The 17562-nt window shown below is 51.6% G+C and overlaps 2 protein-coding genes across 3 annotated transcripts in view; one reads left to right on the top strand and one right to left on the bottom strand.

Annotated features, from left to right (window-relative positions):
- TRIP4 (thyroid hormone receptor interactor 4) overlaps positions 1-3498 on the bottom strand; it is a 32367-nt gene extending 28869 nt beyond the window's left edge. The window contains exons 1-3 of one of the 2 annotated variants that reach the window (XR_007708727.1): positions 3345-3469; positions 2431-2597; positions 2087-2223 (exon numbers count right to left, since the gene is read on the bottom strand). Coding sequence is in view for 1 of the 2 variants with exons in the window: in XM_035566744.1 (XP_035422637.1) it covers positions 2087-2223; positions 2431-2597; positions 3345-3430 (390 nt within the window). In the remaining variant the exon portion in view is untranslated. Of the gene's footprint in view, positions 1-2086; positions 2224-2430; positions 2598-3344 lie in introns of both variants that reach the window. The other variant, XM_035566744.1, reaches the window with a different exon arrangement.
- Positions 3499-9401: 5903 nt separating this feature from the next.
- Positions 9402-17562, top strand: part of CSNK1G1 (casein kinase 1 gamma 1) — an 88880-nt gene continuing 80719 nt past the window's right edge. Inside the window, exon 1 of the mRNA XM_035566663.2 lies at positions 9402-9506. The gene's annotated coding sequence lies outside the window, so the exon portion shown is untranslated. The remainder of the gene's footprint in view (positions 9507-17562) is intronic.

Below are 17562 nucleotides of genomic sequence, written 5' to 3'. Positions count from 1 at the left end.
TTTAGACGATGGCTGAATTAATAACCTGACAGTGGAATTCTCTATTTTCTCCCTCAGCCTTTCCATCTTGATCAAAGAAACAAATCACTCCCCCACCCACCTGACGTCTCCAGCAGGTACCAGCTGAAAAGCGAATAGGTCTGGAGGAGTTAATCCAGCGCAGAAATCATTCCAGAGGGACAGAACAAAGCCACATCAATCCTGATGCTGTTTTTTTCTGGCAATACTTAAAACCAGATGCTTTGAAAATAAGCCCAACAGACTCCAGGCACAAACCCATCTCGTAACACTAGTTGAGGCTGGTTTCAACCAAGAATTACACACTAGCCATGACCAAGAAAAACCAGGACTTATTACCCTTGCCTATTTCAGTGCATAAATGCACTCTCTAGCCTTTACTTGCCCTATCTATGACACTTGAGAATTCTCTCGCAGCTCAAGCACAGCATCTCTTTGCCTCTCTCAGTGATAGTAAAGAGGATTTCTAGGATCCAGAACGCCTGTTTTCTTTCACCCCTGAACAACAACTCCCTCCCTCCTTGCTGCACGCTCAAGGATCACCCCGCTCCCTGACCCAGCCTCTAGCTCCCACGTCACTTTTCCCAGCGACGGCGCCGAGCTGTGGCATTAGGACACCTTTTGTCCTGACTGCTTTCACCAGCTTCCTCCACGCCCCGCTCTCAGCCACGCTACTAGTTTAGAGACAAGGAGACAACGCGTTTCCAGTTCCTCCAGCTCTGCCCAATTGGCTTTGTTGCCACTGCCAGATCCAAACACTACTACTCAGAAGAAACATAAGCAGATAAAGCAACCCTGGTTAGCAAACCTTGACAGAGCGTTCTCAGCATTTTTACTAAATTGAAAGATAACTGCAAGGAAACGGCACATCAATGTCCATTTTTAACTGCACAGTTCCAAAAAAAGTTATTTTTTTTTTAACCTCTACAAACATTTTAAGCACTTGCACTTCCCCCACTACAAAAACATCAGTTTAAAAACATAACTAAGTTCCACTATTTATTCAGGTGCAGCCCTGGCTTTTAGGATTTGGATGATGCTCCACAACTTCGTGGCAGGGTTGCACCTGGATAAATCACAGGATTCAGCTTTGGGATGTGCAACGCGCTTGACATTTGCGGCACAAAGGACACTAAGTCTCACTGCAAATCTAACAACGCAAGTCCAACGCAGCGCGCTTCCACACACTTATTTCCACAGAGCACACTCCTACGCTTCAGGCAGCGACGCGGTGATCTGCTGCATTCACTACAGAGCAGGAGCGCAGCTCTCCAGCTGGATCCACCTAAGGAAGGAGCTTGGGTTCCCAGCAAGTAGCTGTAACGCTCTGGGTCAAAGCCCACTATAGAAGAAATAAAATCCAAAAACTCAGCCTGGGCAACTACCACAATATTTGACCTCAGAGATCACCACATTTGATGTGCTTACGCTCAGAAACAGTTCTGTTGAACGGAAAACAAGTCTGCTACAAAATGTGTTAACTAACAAAAGGAAAGGCAATGAACACTTGCCGCATGGGTTTGTGCTGCCTCAAAACAGCAGGATTCTCATATTTTGCAAGTTCTTTTGTTGGATTTTATGCACACTTCAAACCATTTGTCCACGGAATCGAACAGCGTCTCAGGAGGGAAACAGCCAAGCCGGACTGCCAAACCAAACCCAGCCTCAGCTCTCAGGTTCCTCCGCCTGACAGTCAAGGCCTCCTCTCTACAGCAGCAGGAGCCTGGCAGCCAGAAATGTGTCAGTTGTCAATTGGAGCTTTATTTGGTATGACTGGCAAGTTTTAAATTGAGGAAGAAGGAACGTTTCACCCACGTGATGGATTCTTTAACTCCACAACCTTCAGAACTCCACTCTCGCCCTCTCCAGGTCTTTTCTCTGCCCCGTGGCAGTGAAAGACACACAGACGCATACAGACGCATACAGACAGACGCACACAGTATGAGCGCTACCTGTCCAGATTGCAGTCAGCTTCGAATCGAGCCGCTGCACCGGAGTGGCCGCCCCTCACCACCCACTGGGACGCGCCGCCCCACAAGGCTGGTGCTCATGTACCAGCTGCACCCACCTTGGCCAGGTCGAGGGGAGTTTTTACTTCCTCCACATGTGCGCTTGGCTCCACATACGCAGGTGTTTCCTGTTTGTTCCGGCCTTTGCGTTTCCCCTTTTTCGCCTGGTCTCCAGCCCGAGGCACTTCTGAAGTCTCTGGAAAAGTCCGTAAGCACAAAGAAAGGCTTGGGAACTGACAGCAAGAGGAATACGTCCCTGACCTCCTGCGTCCAGTTGGGGAATGAAAACTGACTTCACAAATAGGATCGGCCACTGGCATTCACGGCAAATAATTCCCTATAAACAGAATAACTGAGGCAAGCTCACTTGATTTTGCAATTCCTCCCTCCCCATACCACTCACCATCCTTTTTCCGATACGCTGGTAAGGGCTCAGAAGGCAGCTGTGAGGATTTCCGCCACCTGGACAGCAGTTCTTCTACAAACCGACCCTTCTTCCCCTCGGTCCCCTGGAGGAGGTCAACGACGTACTCCCGGATCTCATCCTCGTTTGTTATTGACAAGATGTAGCTGCAAGGAGGCAGGATGCAGAGAAATGGGTAAGGGGGCCTTGGTTCTGAGGAAACCGGCAGCCTGATCCTGTAAGTTCTACTAGTTCCATATGCATCTCCCCTCTTTGTAACAGGTTTCTGCATAGTTTATGGTAAGGAAAAGGTTTTCTAAAAGAAATACTGAGACAGACACTTGGGGAAATTCCTTATGGCTTTCCCTGAAAAAAAAAATGGGAGGGGGGAACAAGCTATCTTTCTTCCCCCTTTCCTGGGCAAACTGACATTCCCACTGCCCTTTCTGCCAAATACTAAAAAACTCTCACTCAGACATTGCTTCTTCTCGTACAACACACACAAAATAAATAAATAAAAATAAACCAACGACAAGCTCCTGGTTATCCACACGGAGCCAGCATAACCCCCCTCCCCCCTCCCTGCCACCTCCCGGTGCCCTCACATCTCAAGGCACGCCAAAAGCAAGAACAACCCGAGGCACAATATTTCCCGCTTGCGTCGGCCCGCAGAGGCTGAGGGGAAATGGGGAGAAAACCCAGGAGGACCGAAGGACAAACCGAGGAAGCCGAAGGGGACCAAGGGACGAGCGGGGGGACCTGAGGGGGAGCGGGGGGACCCCGGGGGGGGACCGAGGACCCAGAAGCGCCGCGAGTGACAGCTGGCAGCGGCAGAAGGGCCCGCTGGGTCTCGGCAAGGGTTGAGGGCGCCGAGCGGAGCCCGCACGGCCCCGCCGGCTCCCGTGGCCGCTCACCGCACGACCTCCTCGCCCACGTCCAGCCCGAAGTCGCCGCGCAGGTGCTGGACGCACCAGGCCAGCAGCGGGCTGGGCGCCGCCATCTTCTGCGGGGGGACGGGAAGCGGCGCCGCACCGCGCGGCCGGGCGCTCCCCTCGGAAACGCGGCCGCGGCGCTGCCGTTCCGGGCCCCTCCCGGCCCCCCTAAAACCAAGCCCACACAGAGATCGGTCTCTCGGCCAGTAGGCAGCGGTTGTTAATGTATTTGTCATGTATACATGCGTATATACGTGTTTATGTTTCCATTCGCGCATTTCAAAGGGCTTGCTGCTTTGGGCAACGCAATAAACAGCAGGTGGGCCTCTGCAGCTTGTGCCGTAGTCCGCTTTTTGAAAAGCAAACAAAAAGACACCCAAAACAGAGTGATAATACATGATTCTTAGCTCATGGGTCTGTTCTGTGTGCGCCAGCACCAGGAGATAGAAGGGAATGGGGAATTAATCCACCATTAAAGAAAAAAAAGCCGACACTAAAAGCCTGATTAGGCAAAGAGGCATTAACGTGAACATAAAAACACTTTTAGATAAGGGAGCAATAATTGTTGGAAAGGGAGGGAGTGTGTTTGCAACCAACATCTGCTGAAACATTGGGCACATTGCAGAAAGGCAGCGAGGTTTCTTTATAACACAAGTAACAGAGGTGGCACAGCGAGGCCCTCGCCTGCCCACGCCTGTAGGGCAGAGCTGGGAGCTTCACATCAGGGAGACCACGACGAACTTGTTGGAGCACAATCTTCCACTGAAACCACCCCCCAGTGTCTGGGCTCCACGCGTGGTGGGCCATATGAAGAGCTATCCTTCCTCAGGCAGAGCAGTTCTCCCCCTGGTGCCTGTGTGCCCGCCAAGCATCTGGGAACCACTTGAAGTCTGGTGTTGGAAACGAAGTGCAGTCTTGGACCAAAATGTGACACGTTGTGGGGCTTTCCATGCTCCCAGCCAGGGTGGCTCTCTGACTTCTTTTAAAAAATGCTGTAGGCAGACAGCAAACTGTTTGGAGCTAAGGCTTTCACATCTGCGAGTGCCTTGGATGGGAACAAACTTCCCTTGCTGGTGTTGGCGGCACTGCCTGGCAGCTGAGCACAGCCATCAGGGCTGGTCGCAGCGGGGAGCAGTGTCACTCCTTCTCCTCTGTCAGTTCATCCAAATTTGCACTGTTAAAAAAAAAAATGGTGGAACAAAGTTTTCGTTTGGAAAAATAACGATTCCTGTCAGACACCTCCCACAGAGAGACAATAGCATCATTGCTCCAAGCCAAGCACAGACTGGGAAACAACTGCGAGAGCGTGATTGTGCCCTTAAATTAAGTGACGGGGAGGAAGGGAAGTACCCGCAGAGCGGGAGAGGCTGATGCTGCCTCTGGGACAGAGCTGAGCTGCCAGAAGTGCGAGGAGCCGGGACAGAGGGCAGCGTGCCCTAACGCTGCTCTAGTCTGGGGGTGGCTGTCTGTGGGGCAGCACTTAGCCTCAGCTCCCAGGCTGTGCCTCAGTGGAAGGGCAGCCCTGAGGAGAGCTGGCTGCCACCTCCTGCCTGGGGACACGCCGGGGCTGCTCAGCCTGGCCAAGAGGCCCAGCAACCAGCTGCAGCAAGCACAGGAGGCCTTCGGCAGCGCTCTGGCCTGTGAAGGGAGGGGGGCCAGGGGCACGCCACCCCAGCAGGAGGAGGTGGGTACCCACCCGTGTCCTGCACGGGGCCGGGGTTTGGTCCTCCTGCAGAGCTCTGACCCAGCCGGCCGGACCCTGCTGAGCGGGTGTGCGATGAGGTGAAGCTGCGGGAGGTGCAGAACTGCGCCTGGCACGATACCTTCGTGTCCTCGGAGAAATATGAGCACTATGAACACTATGAACAGTCTCTTCTGGTGAAACTCGGCTTCGGTATCCAACGATCTCGGAGGAGTGCCTAAAAATGGGTGCGGTAATTGGTAGTTCAGGCAAATTCTCTGTGCTCAGACAGGCTGTGTTTGCATGAAGGCAGCAGCAGTGCGAGTCTCCAGAGCTGTCAGCCCTGTTTCAGAAAAGCTTTGGGGACTGCCAGCAAGTTCTGTGTTTCTGAAACAATTGCTCTACCTAGCTGACACTTCAAAGATCAACTTGTAGTCAGTGCTACTGACTAAAGAGGTAACGGTGTGAAACATTCTTTAAGACAATATCTCTGTTCTCTTCTCAAAGAACTTGAGTGTTTCACAAATACAGATAACCCTAAGCTGTTAGGGAGGCCCTGTAAGAAGCTCTCCCAAATTATCTCGAAGGCCCCGCAAAGCAAATGAACAGAAAGACTTTTAATTGCCTCCTACCTCTTGAAGAAACGAAAGATGCTTGTGCTCTAAAGCTTTCTCCTCTTCCACTTGCAATTTGTTTGCCTGAGTTAGGACTGGGTGCTGAAAACACTATAGAGAACACTCAGTCCCCTTCTAAAACAATGTACATCCTCCCAAGGTGTTCTGGAAGAAGCAGGAGCTGTACTTACTCAATTCTGCAACTTTTTTTATCATTATTGGAGCCTTGCAAGCAGCTGCCAGTCGAGTCCTGCTAACTCTTGCATTGCTAACACTTCTTACAGAGCTCGCCCCCTGCCAGCGGACCCTGCAGAAGATGGCACGTCCTCTGAAGAAGAGCAGGCGTGATCTGACCCCGACTTCCATAACACATCGCGCCCTCTGTATGTGTATATAGTTTTTTAAAAATTTGTTGTTTACATTTGTTATTAAACTTAAGAGTTGTTATGGCTTATGTCCAGCTGTTGAACAGAACCAAAAGTGTAAGTTTTACAGAGCACAAGAAAATTGCGGTAAAATTATTGTGAAATTAATATATGTTTTTGAAGCTTAGCATTCAGAATGAGTCACTGCTTTAATTTTTACCTTGGTTCCTTGACTTCCTCAGTGACTCCTGCACTTCTTTTAATTGCTTTTCGCTTGTCTGAGACTTGCATGATCATGCTGTTTCTGTTTTTAAAACACAGATCTCTGATTTTCTAATACACAGAAGCATTCTGAAAGTCCATCTGTCATGTCTTTATTGAATTAGAAATTGTTAATGACAACCTCTTTTTCAGAATAGGGGAAATCTGGATTTGGAATGGGACAAAAAAAAGGTGAGGTGTAAGGGGAGTTGTCACTTGCTAACATCTTGCACCACACCCCGGTACACAAACACAGTGTGTGCACGTCCCAGGGAGCAGCGGGGTGAAAAGATGGGCTTGGGGATGGGGCCAGAGCCTCAGAACACTTCACTGGAGGGAGACACCAAGTACTCATGCATTTTAAAGAAAAATAAATTACTGCAAAAGGTTCTGAGCTCAAAAGAGGATGTGACTTAATTAGAGTGGGATACTGTGTGCTGGTGCGAGGGGCCCTGTCCTCTCCCTGCTGAGAGGAAAGAGGATCCTTCCCACCCCTCACAAGCTGTTTGGCCTGCTAGAGGTTAAAGGTGAGGTTGAATTAAAAACCAACTGTGTTGTTCTAATGTTTGTCCCAGGGGAAGAGTAGCACAGCCTCTGGGTTGCTCTGACACACAGGTCATTGAAGAGCTGAAATCGTATGGTGTTGAAAACAAATTCAAGACAAGGATAAACTGGCTGTGTGCCTGTGCTTTGTGTCACTGCACCACATGACAGAGATTCCCCCATGCTGTGGGACTTCCAGCACTTTGGGGCAAACACTATTTTCTAGAGAACTTCTTAGGAAGAACCATCAGCTGCAAATTGAGTGTTATTATTGCTACTATTACTGTGAGGTAGTATTCACTTTTGAGTTTCAGGTTCCTGAGGCCACTTCTCAATTGTTGTAAGTTTAAAGGATTACTTGATAGCAATGCTCTCTTGTTTAAATCCAGATGAACGCTGCTACTTTTTTAATGGGGGGGGGGCGGGGAGGAGGAAAACACAAAAACAGCTAAAATCCAGTGGTCTTGAGTGCCCTGCGTAAGGAGGTTCTAAGATTTAGTTAATAAAATAGGAGCAAGCAGGGAAATGCCAGCAAATGTAAAACCAATTACTGTGTCCCAGCACTGGCTGATTTATTAATCTCAAGTCATTAACACACGTATGAACATCCACAAAGAAAACAAAAAAGAAATACCCCACACTGACAATAGATGTCAGCAGCATCTCCAGCTATCAGGTACTGGGCCGTGCCAGTGGTTAGGGCAGCACACATTTTGCCCTTTTCTGTACCAAAAAGTGTCCGTGCTGTGAAGAGATTTGATGGCACGTAGGAAAGCGGCATCTGTGTAGGTGATACGTGCGGAACGTGTAAGCAGCGGGATGTGGGACTGGAGCTGCTGATTGTTTCCTGAGACCTGGCATTTCACAACAGGTAACAGTGTCACCAAAATCTCCCATTTTGCTGCCTAAAATGCTGCGGGTTTCCCAAACCCGGCACGGGAGGGAGCCTGCTCCCCCACCAGACCTGTTCTCATCTCTGACGTGGGCAGTGTTCTCCAGAGTCTGGCTTGGTTTTCTGAGCCCTGATCTTGAGAACGTCACAGCCAAAAGAGCATGGATGAGTGCTGAGCTGCCCTGAGGGGCCCCCACTGGGATGCCCACCCACGTGTGACAGGTCCAGGTGCCCCAGCCACAGTTAGAAGGAGCACCAGGACCTTCTCGGGGTAGTGCTGGCCCAGCCTCATCCCCTAGGTGGTCCCACCATCGTCTCATCTCATTGCTGGTCCCACCTCCTTGGTGGGTTTTGAGCCATCGAACCAACCTGTGCCTGCAGAAAGCAAGGAAGAGGGTTGGTCGCCACTGGGGTGGCCCAAATTCCTCTTCTCCCTCTGCACTGCCGCTCCTGGGGATGCGGCGATGTGGGGATGGAAGGGGAAAAGGGCTCGGAGGGAGGCAGGGAAAAGAGCAAGGAGGGCAGCGTGGAGATGGGGAGAGGCCGGTGGGGTTTGCTGCCGGGCAGAGGGCCTGCGTGCTTCTGGAGGAGCTCCTGGATGCTCCAAAAGCATCTGAAAAAGCACAAACGGTGCTGAGAAAAGGAAAGGGTGACGTTTAGAAGGTAAGGAAAAGGGCGTAACGCAACGAACTTGAGGTCCTACGCTGCAAAATTGTCTTTGTTTGGGCAGCACGGCCGTGGACCCCTCGTGCCGGGAGCGGGACGGAGCAGATGGCGCTTTTTGATTGACGTGGGCCGGGCTGGAAGCACCTTCTGCCTCTGGAAGGAGGCCGCACGGGGAGGAGGCCACTGGGTGTGGGAGCAGACGTCCCCACGGCAAGGAGGCAGATGGAGAGGAGGGGAAGGGGCCGCCAGCTGCCGTGTGACCCTGCGGCCGTAGGGCCACGGCTGTTGGGGCCAAGCTGCCTGCAGCCCGCGTTCGCAGGCGGTTTTCTGATTCCCTAGGGGAAAACGGCTGTTAGCGGGCTGTGCCACGGCGTGCGTGGTGTCTGCACCCCACCGCTGGCCTTCCCTGCCTCCTCCTGCGAACGAGGCCTCCCTGCTGCCGAAACTGCGGCTGCGGGTTCAGACGCCAAAGGGGTTGCACAAAGCGCCCTGCCTCGCACGGTTCCTATCGATTTATGCAAACGTGAGGCCTGGGGGACCGCGCGTCCTGCTCCGGTGGAACGGTTACCGTCAGGGCAGGACGAGAGCCGGCCTCCCAGTGCCACCCTGGCGCCGTGCACACGAGGAGAGCCGCTTTTCAGCGACGCCCCCCAGAACGCCCTTTCACCCTCGTTTTCTCCCCCCGCTCCCAGCTCTTTGCCCAAATCACCCCACAACGGCAGGGCTCCCCGGGCCGGGCGTCACGGGGGCGCTCCGCCAGCTGCTGCGGGAGCCCGACCGAGCCCCGCGTGCCCGCCCGGAGCTGGGCAGACGCGGGGGCCGCTTGTTTTGCCCCCCCCCGCCCCCCCCCCCGTTCCCTGTTTTGCCCCCCCGCTGCCGGCCGGGCCCCGCCGCCCGCTTCCGCATAGCAACCGCACGCCGTCGCCAGGCCGGGCCCGCCGCCCCCGCGGCCCGGAAGCGCGCCCGGGCGGCCCCGCCGCTTCCCTGCCATAGGGCGGCGCCCGCCGGGGGGGCCGGGCCGCGCCGGCCGTTTCCGGGTCAGCGCCCGCCCCGGCGAGCGCGGCGGAGGGAGGAGCAGCGGCGGGCCCGGCCCGGCCCGGCCCAGCCCCGCGCCGCCGCCAGGTAGGGCCCGGGGGGAGGCCGGGGAGGGGGGGGTGTTCCCCAGCGCTGCGCTCGGCTCCCCGCCGCCGGGGGGCTGCGGGCGGGCAGGGGGTGGCCGGGGCTGGGCGGCCCGGGCTCGCCCCGCGTTCCGCCCCGCGTTCCGCCGGCTCCTTTGTGCGCGCCGGGGCCGGGGCTCGGGGGCGCGGTGCCCGCAGCCGGCAGGGCCCGGCCCGGCCTCGCCCGCTGCCCCCCCCCTCCCCCCCACCCCCCCCAGGCCCTGCCCCGGGGCTCGCCGCCGGTCCCCGAGCGGCCCGGGCGCAGCGGAGCCGCGGGGCTGAGCCCGGCCCCGGTCCTCTCCTCCTCTCCTTTACCCGTGACCCGGCGCGGGTGGGACCGGCTGTGCCGGTGCCCGGCTGCCGGCCGCGATCCGCGCCCGCAGAGCCCCCCCCCCCCCCCGTGCCCCCCTGCCCGCGGCTGGGGCCGGGCCGTGCGCTGCGCCCCCCGCCCGGCATCCCGCTGGACGCGGCGGTGGGCGAGCGGAGAAGGGGAAGCTTTGTTCCCTCCCCTGCCCGTACCAGACGTTAGCAGCGCTCTGCCCCGGCCGCGTCCCGAAGGCACAAAGAGCGCCTTTGAGCCGCGGCGGCCGGGAGGTCGCCTCCTCAGGGCTCTGGAGGCTGCGGAGCTGGGGAGCGGCCCTCGCTGCCGGAGCCGCTGCCTTCGCAGGGAAGCGCTGCTGGCGGCAGAGCTCTGCTCTTACTCTGTGGGCTCCTCTCGTGGTGCGCGGGTGTGCGGAGGTCTTCTCCGTGGGCGGGCCTGGGGAGCTGCCGGAGGTGCTGCCGGTGGGGGATTTTGGTGACGGCCGGCGTAGGTGCGGCTGTTAGGATCCCCAGCGTAAACATCGGGGTGTTCAGCGAAAGGTAATTCTGCTTTAGCGAGGCTTAAAAAGAAAGGCGTGCTTAGAAAGCTTGGAGGACACCAGTGAGAAACCACCAGGAAAATCTGCTCTCGGTACTGAAGTCGCTGCTGCCGGCGTGGTGGTACCCCAGGACAGGTGGCACGGAAACCTTTTGGCAAAAAGCGCGCTGACTCTAATGAAATATTAGACCCTCAGATGACAAAATCGGTGCCGTACACTCGCGTCTTGCATACGTAGCTGTGCTCTGTTTAGATACAAGTGTTTCTTCAAATGCTGCTTGCCCTGAAATTGCTTTTTCTGGACTCAGCAAAGCCCCCAGCTGGTGCCTTTTCCTTGTTGCTCTTTTTTTGGAAGAGCTGTTGGGTTGCGAAGACGAGGCACAGCCCTGCGGAGAGCTTGCTCTGGGAGTCCCCCTAGCAGAGTATTTTCAGTTGCTTACCTAAAGCCCGCCCTGGTTTAGGCCAGTCTGGGTTTCCTGCTGCGTTGTTCCGTGTGGGAAAACTCTTCTGCTCTCCTCTGGCCACGACGGTGGAGAACTCGCTTCAGATTCTTACGGCAAACTTATTTCCAGATGGTACGTGCCCCTGTCTTTGCACCAGCGTTGCCTTTTTGAAAACACCTCTCCTTTCCTCCAGCACTTTTCCAAGAGTGCTCTGCTCTTGGCTTCTTATTTCCAAGCCACCTGCACCAGCCTCCTAGTTGCTTTTTTCCAGATTAGCTGCAGATCTCTGCTCCACACGTGTTTCTTTAAACTAATCCCTGAACGTGACTGGCCAGAGCAGGGCGTGCGGTGCAGGGGCAGGTCTCACGGGGATGCTGCGCGGTGTCACGGATAATTCCTTTGTGCCAGTGTCTCTCACCACTCATTCAGGTCGGTGGCTCTCAGGTCACAGCAGAAAGCGTATATCCCGTGCCTCTTTCCCTTGGATTAATGAGCTTCCAGTTGCTAGTCCAGCTTTTTGCAAAGCCTGAAGCACCTGGCCTTACCTTGTTCTGTCCTGTCCCATCTATATTTCTCTTCCGTAGGAGGCTTTATGCTGTTCCAGTTCTCTGTATCGCCAATAATTCGACTTTTTGTGCCAAAGTCACTGTTGCAAAGTATTCAGGTAAGACTGATCTAGCAGCCAGGTTTGGAGAACAGCACTGCGAGGGGAATTGTTAGCTGGCTGAGGGCAGCCTTGTCCATGGCCAGTTGCTGCCTACCGTAGGCTAATTTACCCTTTTTTTGTGGTGGATATCTTTTAAACTGATTTCCAGCTCTTCTGAAACAACTGGTTACTGCATGTCCTCAGGTTAACAGATGGAGTCCTGTATAATGCCTGAAAAAGGGCTTCCAGGGGAGACCGGTGATCCATCTGGCCCAGCGTCCAGCTAACTGGGAACCAGCAGCAGATGCCCAGGGATGGGAGCACACAAATATGGCAGATCTAATCTGGGGAAATAATGCTCTAATTTTTCCTCATTCCAGCAGTTCATGAACTTCGAGGTCATAACACTCGAATTTAGTGCCCTTCCACATTTCTCTTCCACAGATCTGCCCACTCACTTTGAATCATCGTGGTTTTCGCAGGGAGGCACAAAGCTGGACGCTCAGCCTGTAGCCCACACACAAGGAAGGGACAAAAAAACAAGAACAAGGTTGTCAACTTAATAAGTTTAATAAATAAAAAATTAATAATAAACCGACAAGAAGCAAATTCAGAACAAATTCCTTCCTCGTTTTCCCCACAACGTTCGGGATTGTAGGAAACTGCTTTTTGTCATGGTGGTCTCTTGTCCTGTCTGAGCTGTGCTGCTCTGCTCAGACTTTCCTTTCCACATCTCTCCTCGCTCTTCTCATCGCTCCTGACCGCGCCGCAGCCTTCCTGCCAAGGGGATGGATGGCACTCGGTGCGAGGCTGGTCATCCCGTCAGCTGGTGTCTCTTTCGGAAACGCCGCGTGCCACGGATTTGTATTTCATTCTCTGTTATTGTCTTCACTAAGGGACAGGCAGAGCGCCTGTAATTACGATCAAAAGCCGCGGTGCTGCTGTTTTTTGTGGAATACGCTGCGGTAGTCCTGGTGTCCTGGTCCTGGGCGTTGGCCTGAGCTCCCTCTGTCGCTTTTCATATTTGAAGTTCGTCGTTCCTGGCGTGCTGTGACTCTGTCACCCACTCGTATCCTGAGGTTTTACTGCAATTCCTTAGAGTCATTGCTCTTATTTACTGATAATGTTAAATTATTCAGGGTAGCAAATGTTGTCATCTCGGTATTGCCTTCCCTTGCACAGTTCAGTAGAGTTGAGCAGAGTGCTGCGGTGAGTCCCCTCCGCTACAAAACTGACCAGTGATGCATTTCTTTCCCAATTCTTTTTTTTTTTTTTTAAACCAGTTGCTTATGTATGTGAAGAACTTTTCCTTTTATTCCATGGTAGTTTTGTTCCCTGAAGAGCTCTGGTGAAGGATCTTATTTAGTATACTTTTTTTTTTTAATGAAATATAGCAGCTGCCTCTTTCATGTACTCTCACTCCTTCAGGGGAGGAAAAAAAAAAAAACAAAAAAACTCTTAACTACTCCTGAGACATGACTTCATTTTATAAAATATAATTAGCCCAGTGTCCATTTAGTCTGCTCTTTAGGACAATTCTGACTTGCCCGGTGTGGCTGCCTGGTTTGCGGCTGCTCAGATACCTCTGAATTGCTCTCTGTTCCTGACTCTGTCGTGTCACTTGTACCATACTGATTTTTGTTTTTTCTAGCTTTGATTTTCATATTACTAACCTTAATCCCAGTAGGATTTTTTCGAGGAGATGAGGTTCTTGTGAATCAGCTTCTCTTCCCCCAAAAGCTGCATCATCCTCAGACATGTGCTCTTCTAGCTGCTGGCTCTCTGCTGAAGTGTCAGAGGAGTCTTTAATCTTGATTTCGAGTGCCAGTATCCTGGTGCTATTTTGATTAATTCAGACTTCTCATTCTTCCAATTTTCCCCAAAACTTCTCGGTTCCTAATGAGTCGGAGCCTGAGTGTGGGAGCAGTTCTTTAAAATGCTGTCACAGAACTCTTGGTCATCAACTTCCCATTCTCAGCCCCCAGAAACTTCCCTTCCTCATACGATAGCAGCACTCGCTCCTGTGGACCACGACCAGCAGCTCCTTCCCAACGTTATTTAAGAGCGTGTTCCTCCAGAAACAGGTGGCTGCTGGACAGACCCCCACCTGGAGCTACGCGGGGCTCATGGCACTGAGGAAATGATGGTCGTTGGGTGGTCGTCTTGATCTGCAGAGAGCTGAGAAGACCAGAGGCTTCGGGGTCTAGTGGTGTAGAGAGCACAGGCTGCAGGGTATGCTATGGCGAGGTAAAATCTCAGACTTGTGCCTCCTTAGTTGTTATATTTCATACTAAATCCCCATGACCTTTCTCTTATAGAGGCAGGAGGTATTCTAACGCCTTGCTAGAATGTCTCTTAGATTTCTGGTTCATCAGACGCTTCTACCTTTTGAAAGGCCGCTTATAGAAATAAGGCAGTCGACAAAACCAGCACTGAAACGCTACTAATCAGGGTGAGATCACCACCATTTTCTCCTGGCTATTCATACGTTATTTCTTCCTTTAAAATCTATTTAGAGAGGCTCGCTCTGAGAAATGGATAGGTGTCTCTTACCTGTCTGAATCTTCTGTTTTGGTTTGCTCGTCTGTGAGCAAATCTCTTCTGGATAATAACTTAATAGCCTAAGGAGTTGACAGCAATTCTACCCAGAAGATTAGTCTGACAGTTTGTGCTTTGTGGAAGACAATTGAATGGCGTGGATGCGTTCCTCTTAGCATTTAATGCAGAAATTGGAGGTATTCGTTTGTGAGATGGAGAAACTGTTTTCCTGTCTGCCTCTGCTTTCCTGCTCCTCTTTTTCTCCCTTATGATTATATTATGACATTCCTTTAGGCTGGCAAAATTGCAGCTGTTTATGAAGTGAAGTTTTCTTCGCAGTCCTGAATCTGCAGTCATTTTTCTGAAGCTGTCATGTTTCTGTAGTCTTCTAAGGTGAGTTGGCCATATAGCACATGGTACGTTACAGAAGGCCACAGAATTGATTAATATCTTGAGTAGTTGTTGTCCCCTACATGTGTTTTAATGTATATTGATGAGTCCTGACAAGTCTGTGGCTTGTGATAAAGCTGAGAAATATCTGGAATAGCAGTATTCTGCAGAACAACTCCTGTTTTTCCCAGTTCATGAGAAATCACTGTTTTAGTGCCAAAGTTAGGTTAAGCAAGTTGTAGGAGAAATGTACTTAAACTCTGTGAAGCCGACCTGCTTGAAGCATGTATTTCTCAAAGGTATTTGTTTCATGTTGCAGAATACGGTAACTTCCATCTTAGCAATTTGCTGCGGAGCTCAATTCATAATTTAAATCGTCTTAGGTGGCAGTAAATCTTGCCTGCTTATGAGGTTGAAAACTGCGTGAGTTTCTTCTCAAATACTTGCCTTTGTTACACCTGTAATGAGGGTAACGTCCTGTTTGCAGAAATAACAAACAAACTGTTCCTTTGCACATTCACTGAGTTACAAATCAGAGGGTGCATTCATATGCAGCCTTTTTTCCCTTTCACATTAATAGAGAGCACACTACAGGAAAAAACATTACAGGCAATTTGTTTGCATATGTCTAGTCTTGCTCATGGCAAGGAGAGGAATAGGAATCGAGTTACTAATCTTTGACAGTGTTTTTTCAGCGAGTTTCTGATGTGTAGCAGTCTCAGTGTCTCAGTCTTGCTGGGTTTTCAAGCCTTCGTTCCTTGTCAGTCAGAATTCCTTGTAGGTTTGACTTCTGTTTATTTAGGTCTATTAAAAAAAAATGAGGGGAAGTCCTGTGAAATGTGGCTTATAAAGTTGTTCCATTGACAGTCACAGTTCTGGCAAGTGTAATGAAACAATTCAGCTTCTCTGAAATTTGGTACAAGTTGCTTAATTCCAAGTCCCGCAGCAACCCTGCTCTAGCTACTCTGGCTGTCCTTAGGTACCTTCTAACTGTTCTTGTAACGCACAAGGCTGACTTCTACAGCTTTGTTTTATTTCCTAGATCTTAAGAGAACAAGTTTGAGCGAACAAATGAAACTTATTAACCTGTAACATCTTACTTTAATGAGGCAGAGACCGCACACTTTGTAGTTGTCTCTTTTCAAGTGTGTTAGACTTCAAAGGTCTCACCTTCGGGAGGCTGATGGAGGCTGGCTCCTGCTGTTGCTCCGCGGCAGAGCACTTTTGGCAGGGCTGAAGCACCAGGTAGCACCGCGCTGCTCTGCCATGGGAGGGAGGGACTGCGGCAGCACTTGCGTTAAGCAACTTCTTGGATGCTTTGGGAGGAAATTCCAAAATGCTCCGTGTGCTTCCACCAGGCAGTGTGATTCTTCCCCACGCCAGAAAGTGCTTGCTCCCTGTTTACACGTTCATCTTGCTGGGTGTGGATTACCTTGGCTGGCTTAGCTAGCGCCGGAGCATCGGTGCCAGGTTCGATGGTTTGGGGGTCCTCAGGTTCTCTGGGTCATCCTCCTGAGGCCGAGATCAGGCCTGCAGCCACTCAGGCATCTGATATTGCTTCCCAGCTGTCCTCTGTTTGGAAAGGTTTTGACAGGTTTCTAATCCTGAAAAAGCTCTGTGCAGCGTTGGCAGCGCTAAAGCTTCAGTTTTACTGGTGATAGATGCAACACCAGTGCTGGTAAATCAGAGTTAGGCAGTGTTCTGCTCCTGCAGAGTGTCTGTGCTGAAATTTATGTTATTCAGTGGTTGAGATTCAAAGCTGGTATTAGGCTCCAAACCACTACGCAGCCCTTTGTTGTTGTCTGGACTTACTGGCTACAGCACTGGTACTCGGTGTTTTTTTTATCGCTTGTGTTAGCAGTTACTGTGTGTGCCAGAGTGCCTTCACTTGTCGAGATCTATGGTTTGGGGCGTGGTGTGCTGGAACCACTTGTTCTGTTCTTTCTGGTCTCTGCAGAAAACAGAGCTTCGACAGCAAGGAGACAACGCGATCTACGGCAGGCTCTGGGGATCCCTCCTGGCTGGGGGTGCTGCAGTGGTGGGCTCAGGTACAAGGAGCTGCAGGGGTGAAGGTCGGATGTTCAGGCAGCCTCCTGTTCTCGAAGACTCAAGGGAATGGAGTATGACTTACGGGTGTCTAGCTGGACCCTGCGTGCTCAACATCCAGCACGAGAAACCTTATGCTCTTGTTGATTTGGGGCAGTGATCTCAGTAATCCTAATTTTGCTCTATTAAGCGTGATTGAACTAATGCTCCTGTTCAAGTGTTTTGCACCAAAGTAGATTCTTTGGGGTCTGCGAAGTCGTCAGCGCTGAGACAGACGGTGTAGTTGTATTCCTCAGTGAAGTCTTCAAACCAAATTCTTTAACTTCCATTTTGAGTGTAGGTTCTCTCGAATGCTTGCAGTGATCCGGGACTTCGAACCTCGCTTGAGCGCTGTGATGCTTCCGTGGGCTTGCTGCTGATACTGATCCGAAGACCCAACGCAGCTAGTGCTGCTGCTGGAGAATCTGAGTCATCCCCGTCTTTCTGGCTTGGAAAATTAGTAAATGTGTCACAAAGCTGTTTGCTGTGACACCTTTTGGTAAACTGGAGCTTGTCTTCGCAAACTGTTCAGTCAGTCTCTGGTAACATTTACAAAAGCTTGGAGAAACCCCTGTGTTGATCAGCTCTTCCATGGCGTTACGCTTGTAGTGCACGGCGTGTTAGAGTCGGAAATATGCTTGCTAAGGAGGTGTTCTAAAATACATTTGTGCTGAAACCCCATCTGTTAAACCTTCTTGAACTCCTCTCTTACCAAATCTAAAACTGAACGTAGTAATAGTTTACCCCACTTGAACAAACCTACCTTAAAAGGGAGCGGCGGCGTCCTGATGCTAGTTCTGTGTAGTATTTAAATGTCTCCTCTTTCGATGAATTGCGATTGGGCTCCCTGCTAATAGCTTTGAGATCATCTGCAATTAAATGGAGTCACGTCTTCCAGGGAATTTACCCTTGGACCCCTGCTCAACACCAGTATCCTTTCTTCCCAGAACTAGTAGAATTGCCTGAGGCACAGGTGGCTAAATTTAGTCTTCTAGCAAGCTAGGTATGACCTTGTAACAACAAGGACTTTTTCCACTCATCTATAGATGCCTAGATCAGA

The sequence above is a fragment of the Cygnus atratus genome, chromosome 11, assembly GCF_013377495.2.
Source record: "Cygnus atratus isolate AKBS03 ecotype Queensland, Australia chromosome 11, CAtr_DNAZoo_HiC_assembly, whole genome shotgun sequence".
NCBI lineage: Eukaryota > Metazoa > Chordata > Aves > Anseriformes > Anatidae > Cygnus > Cygnus atratus.
The sequence above is the reverse complement of the archived record's forward strand: the minus strand, read 5'-3'. Positions and strand labels throughout refer to the sequence as shown.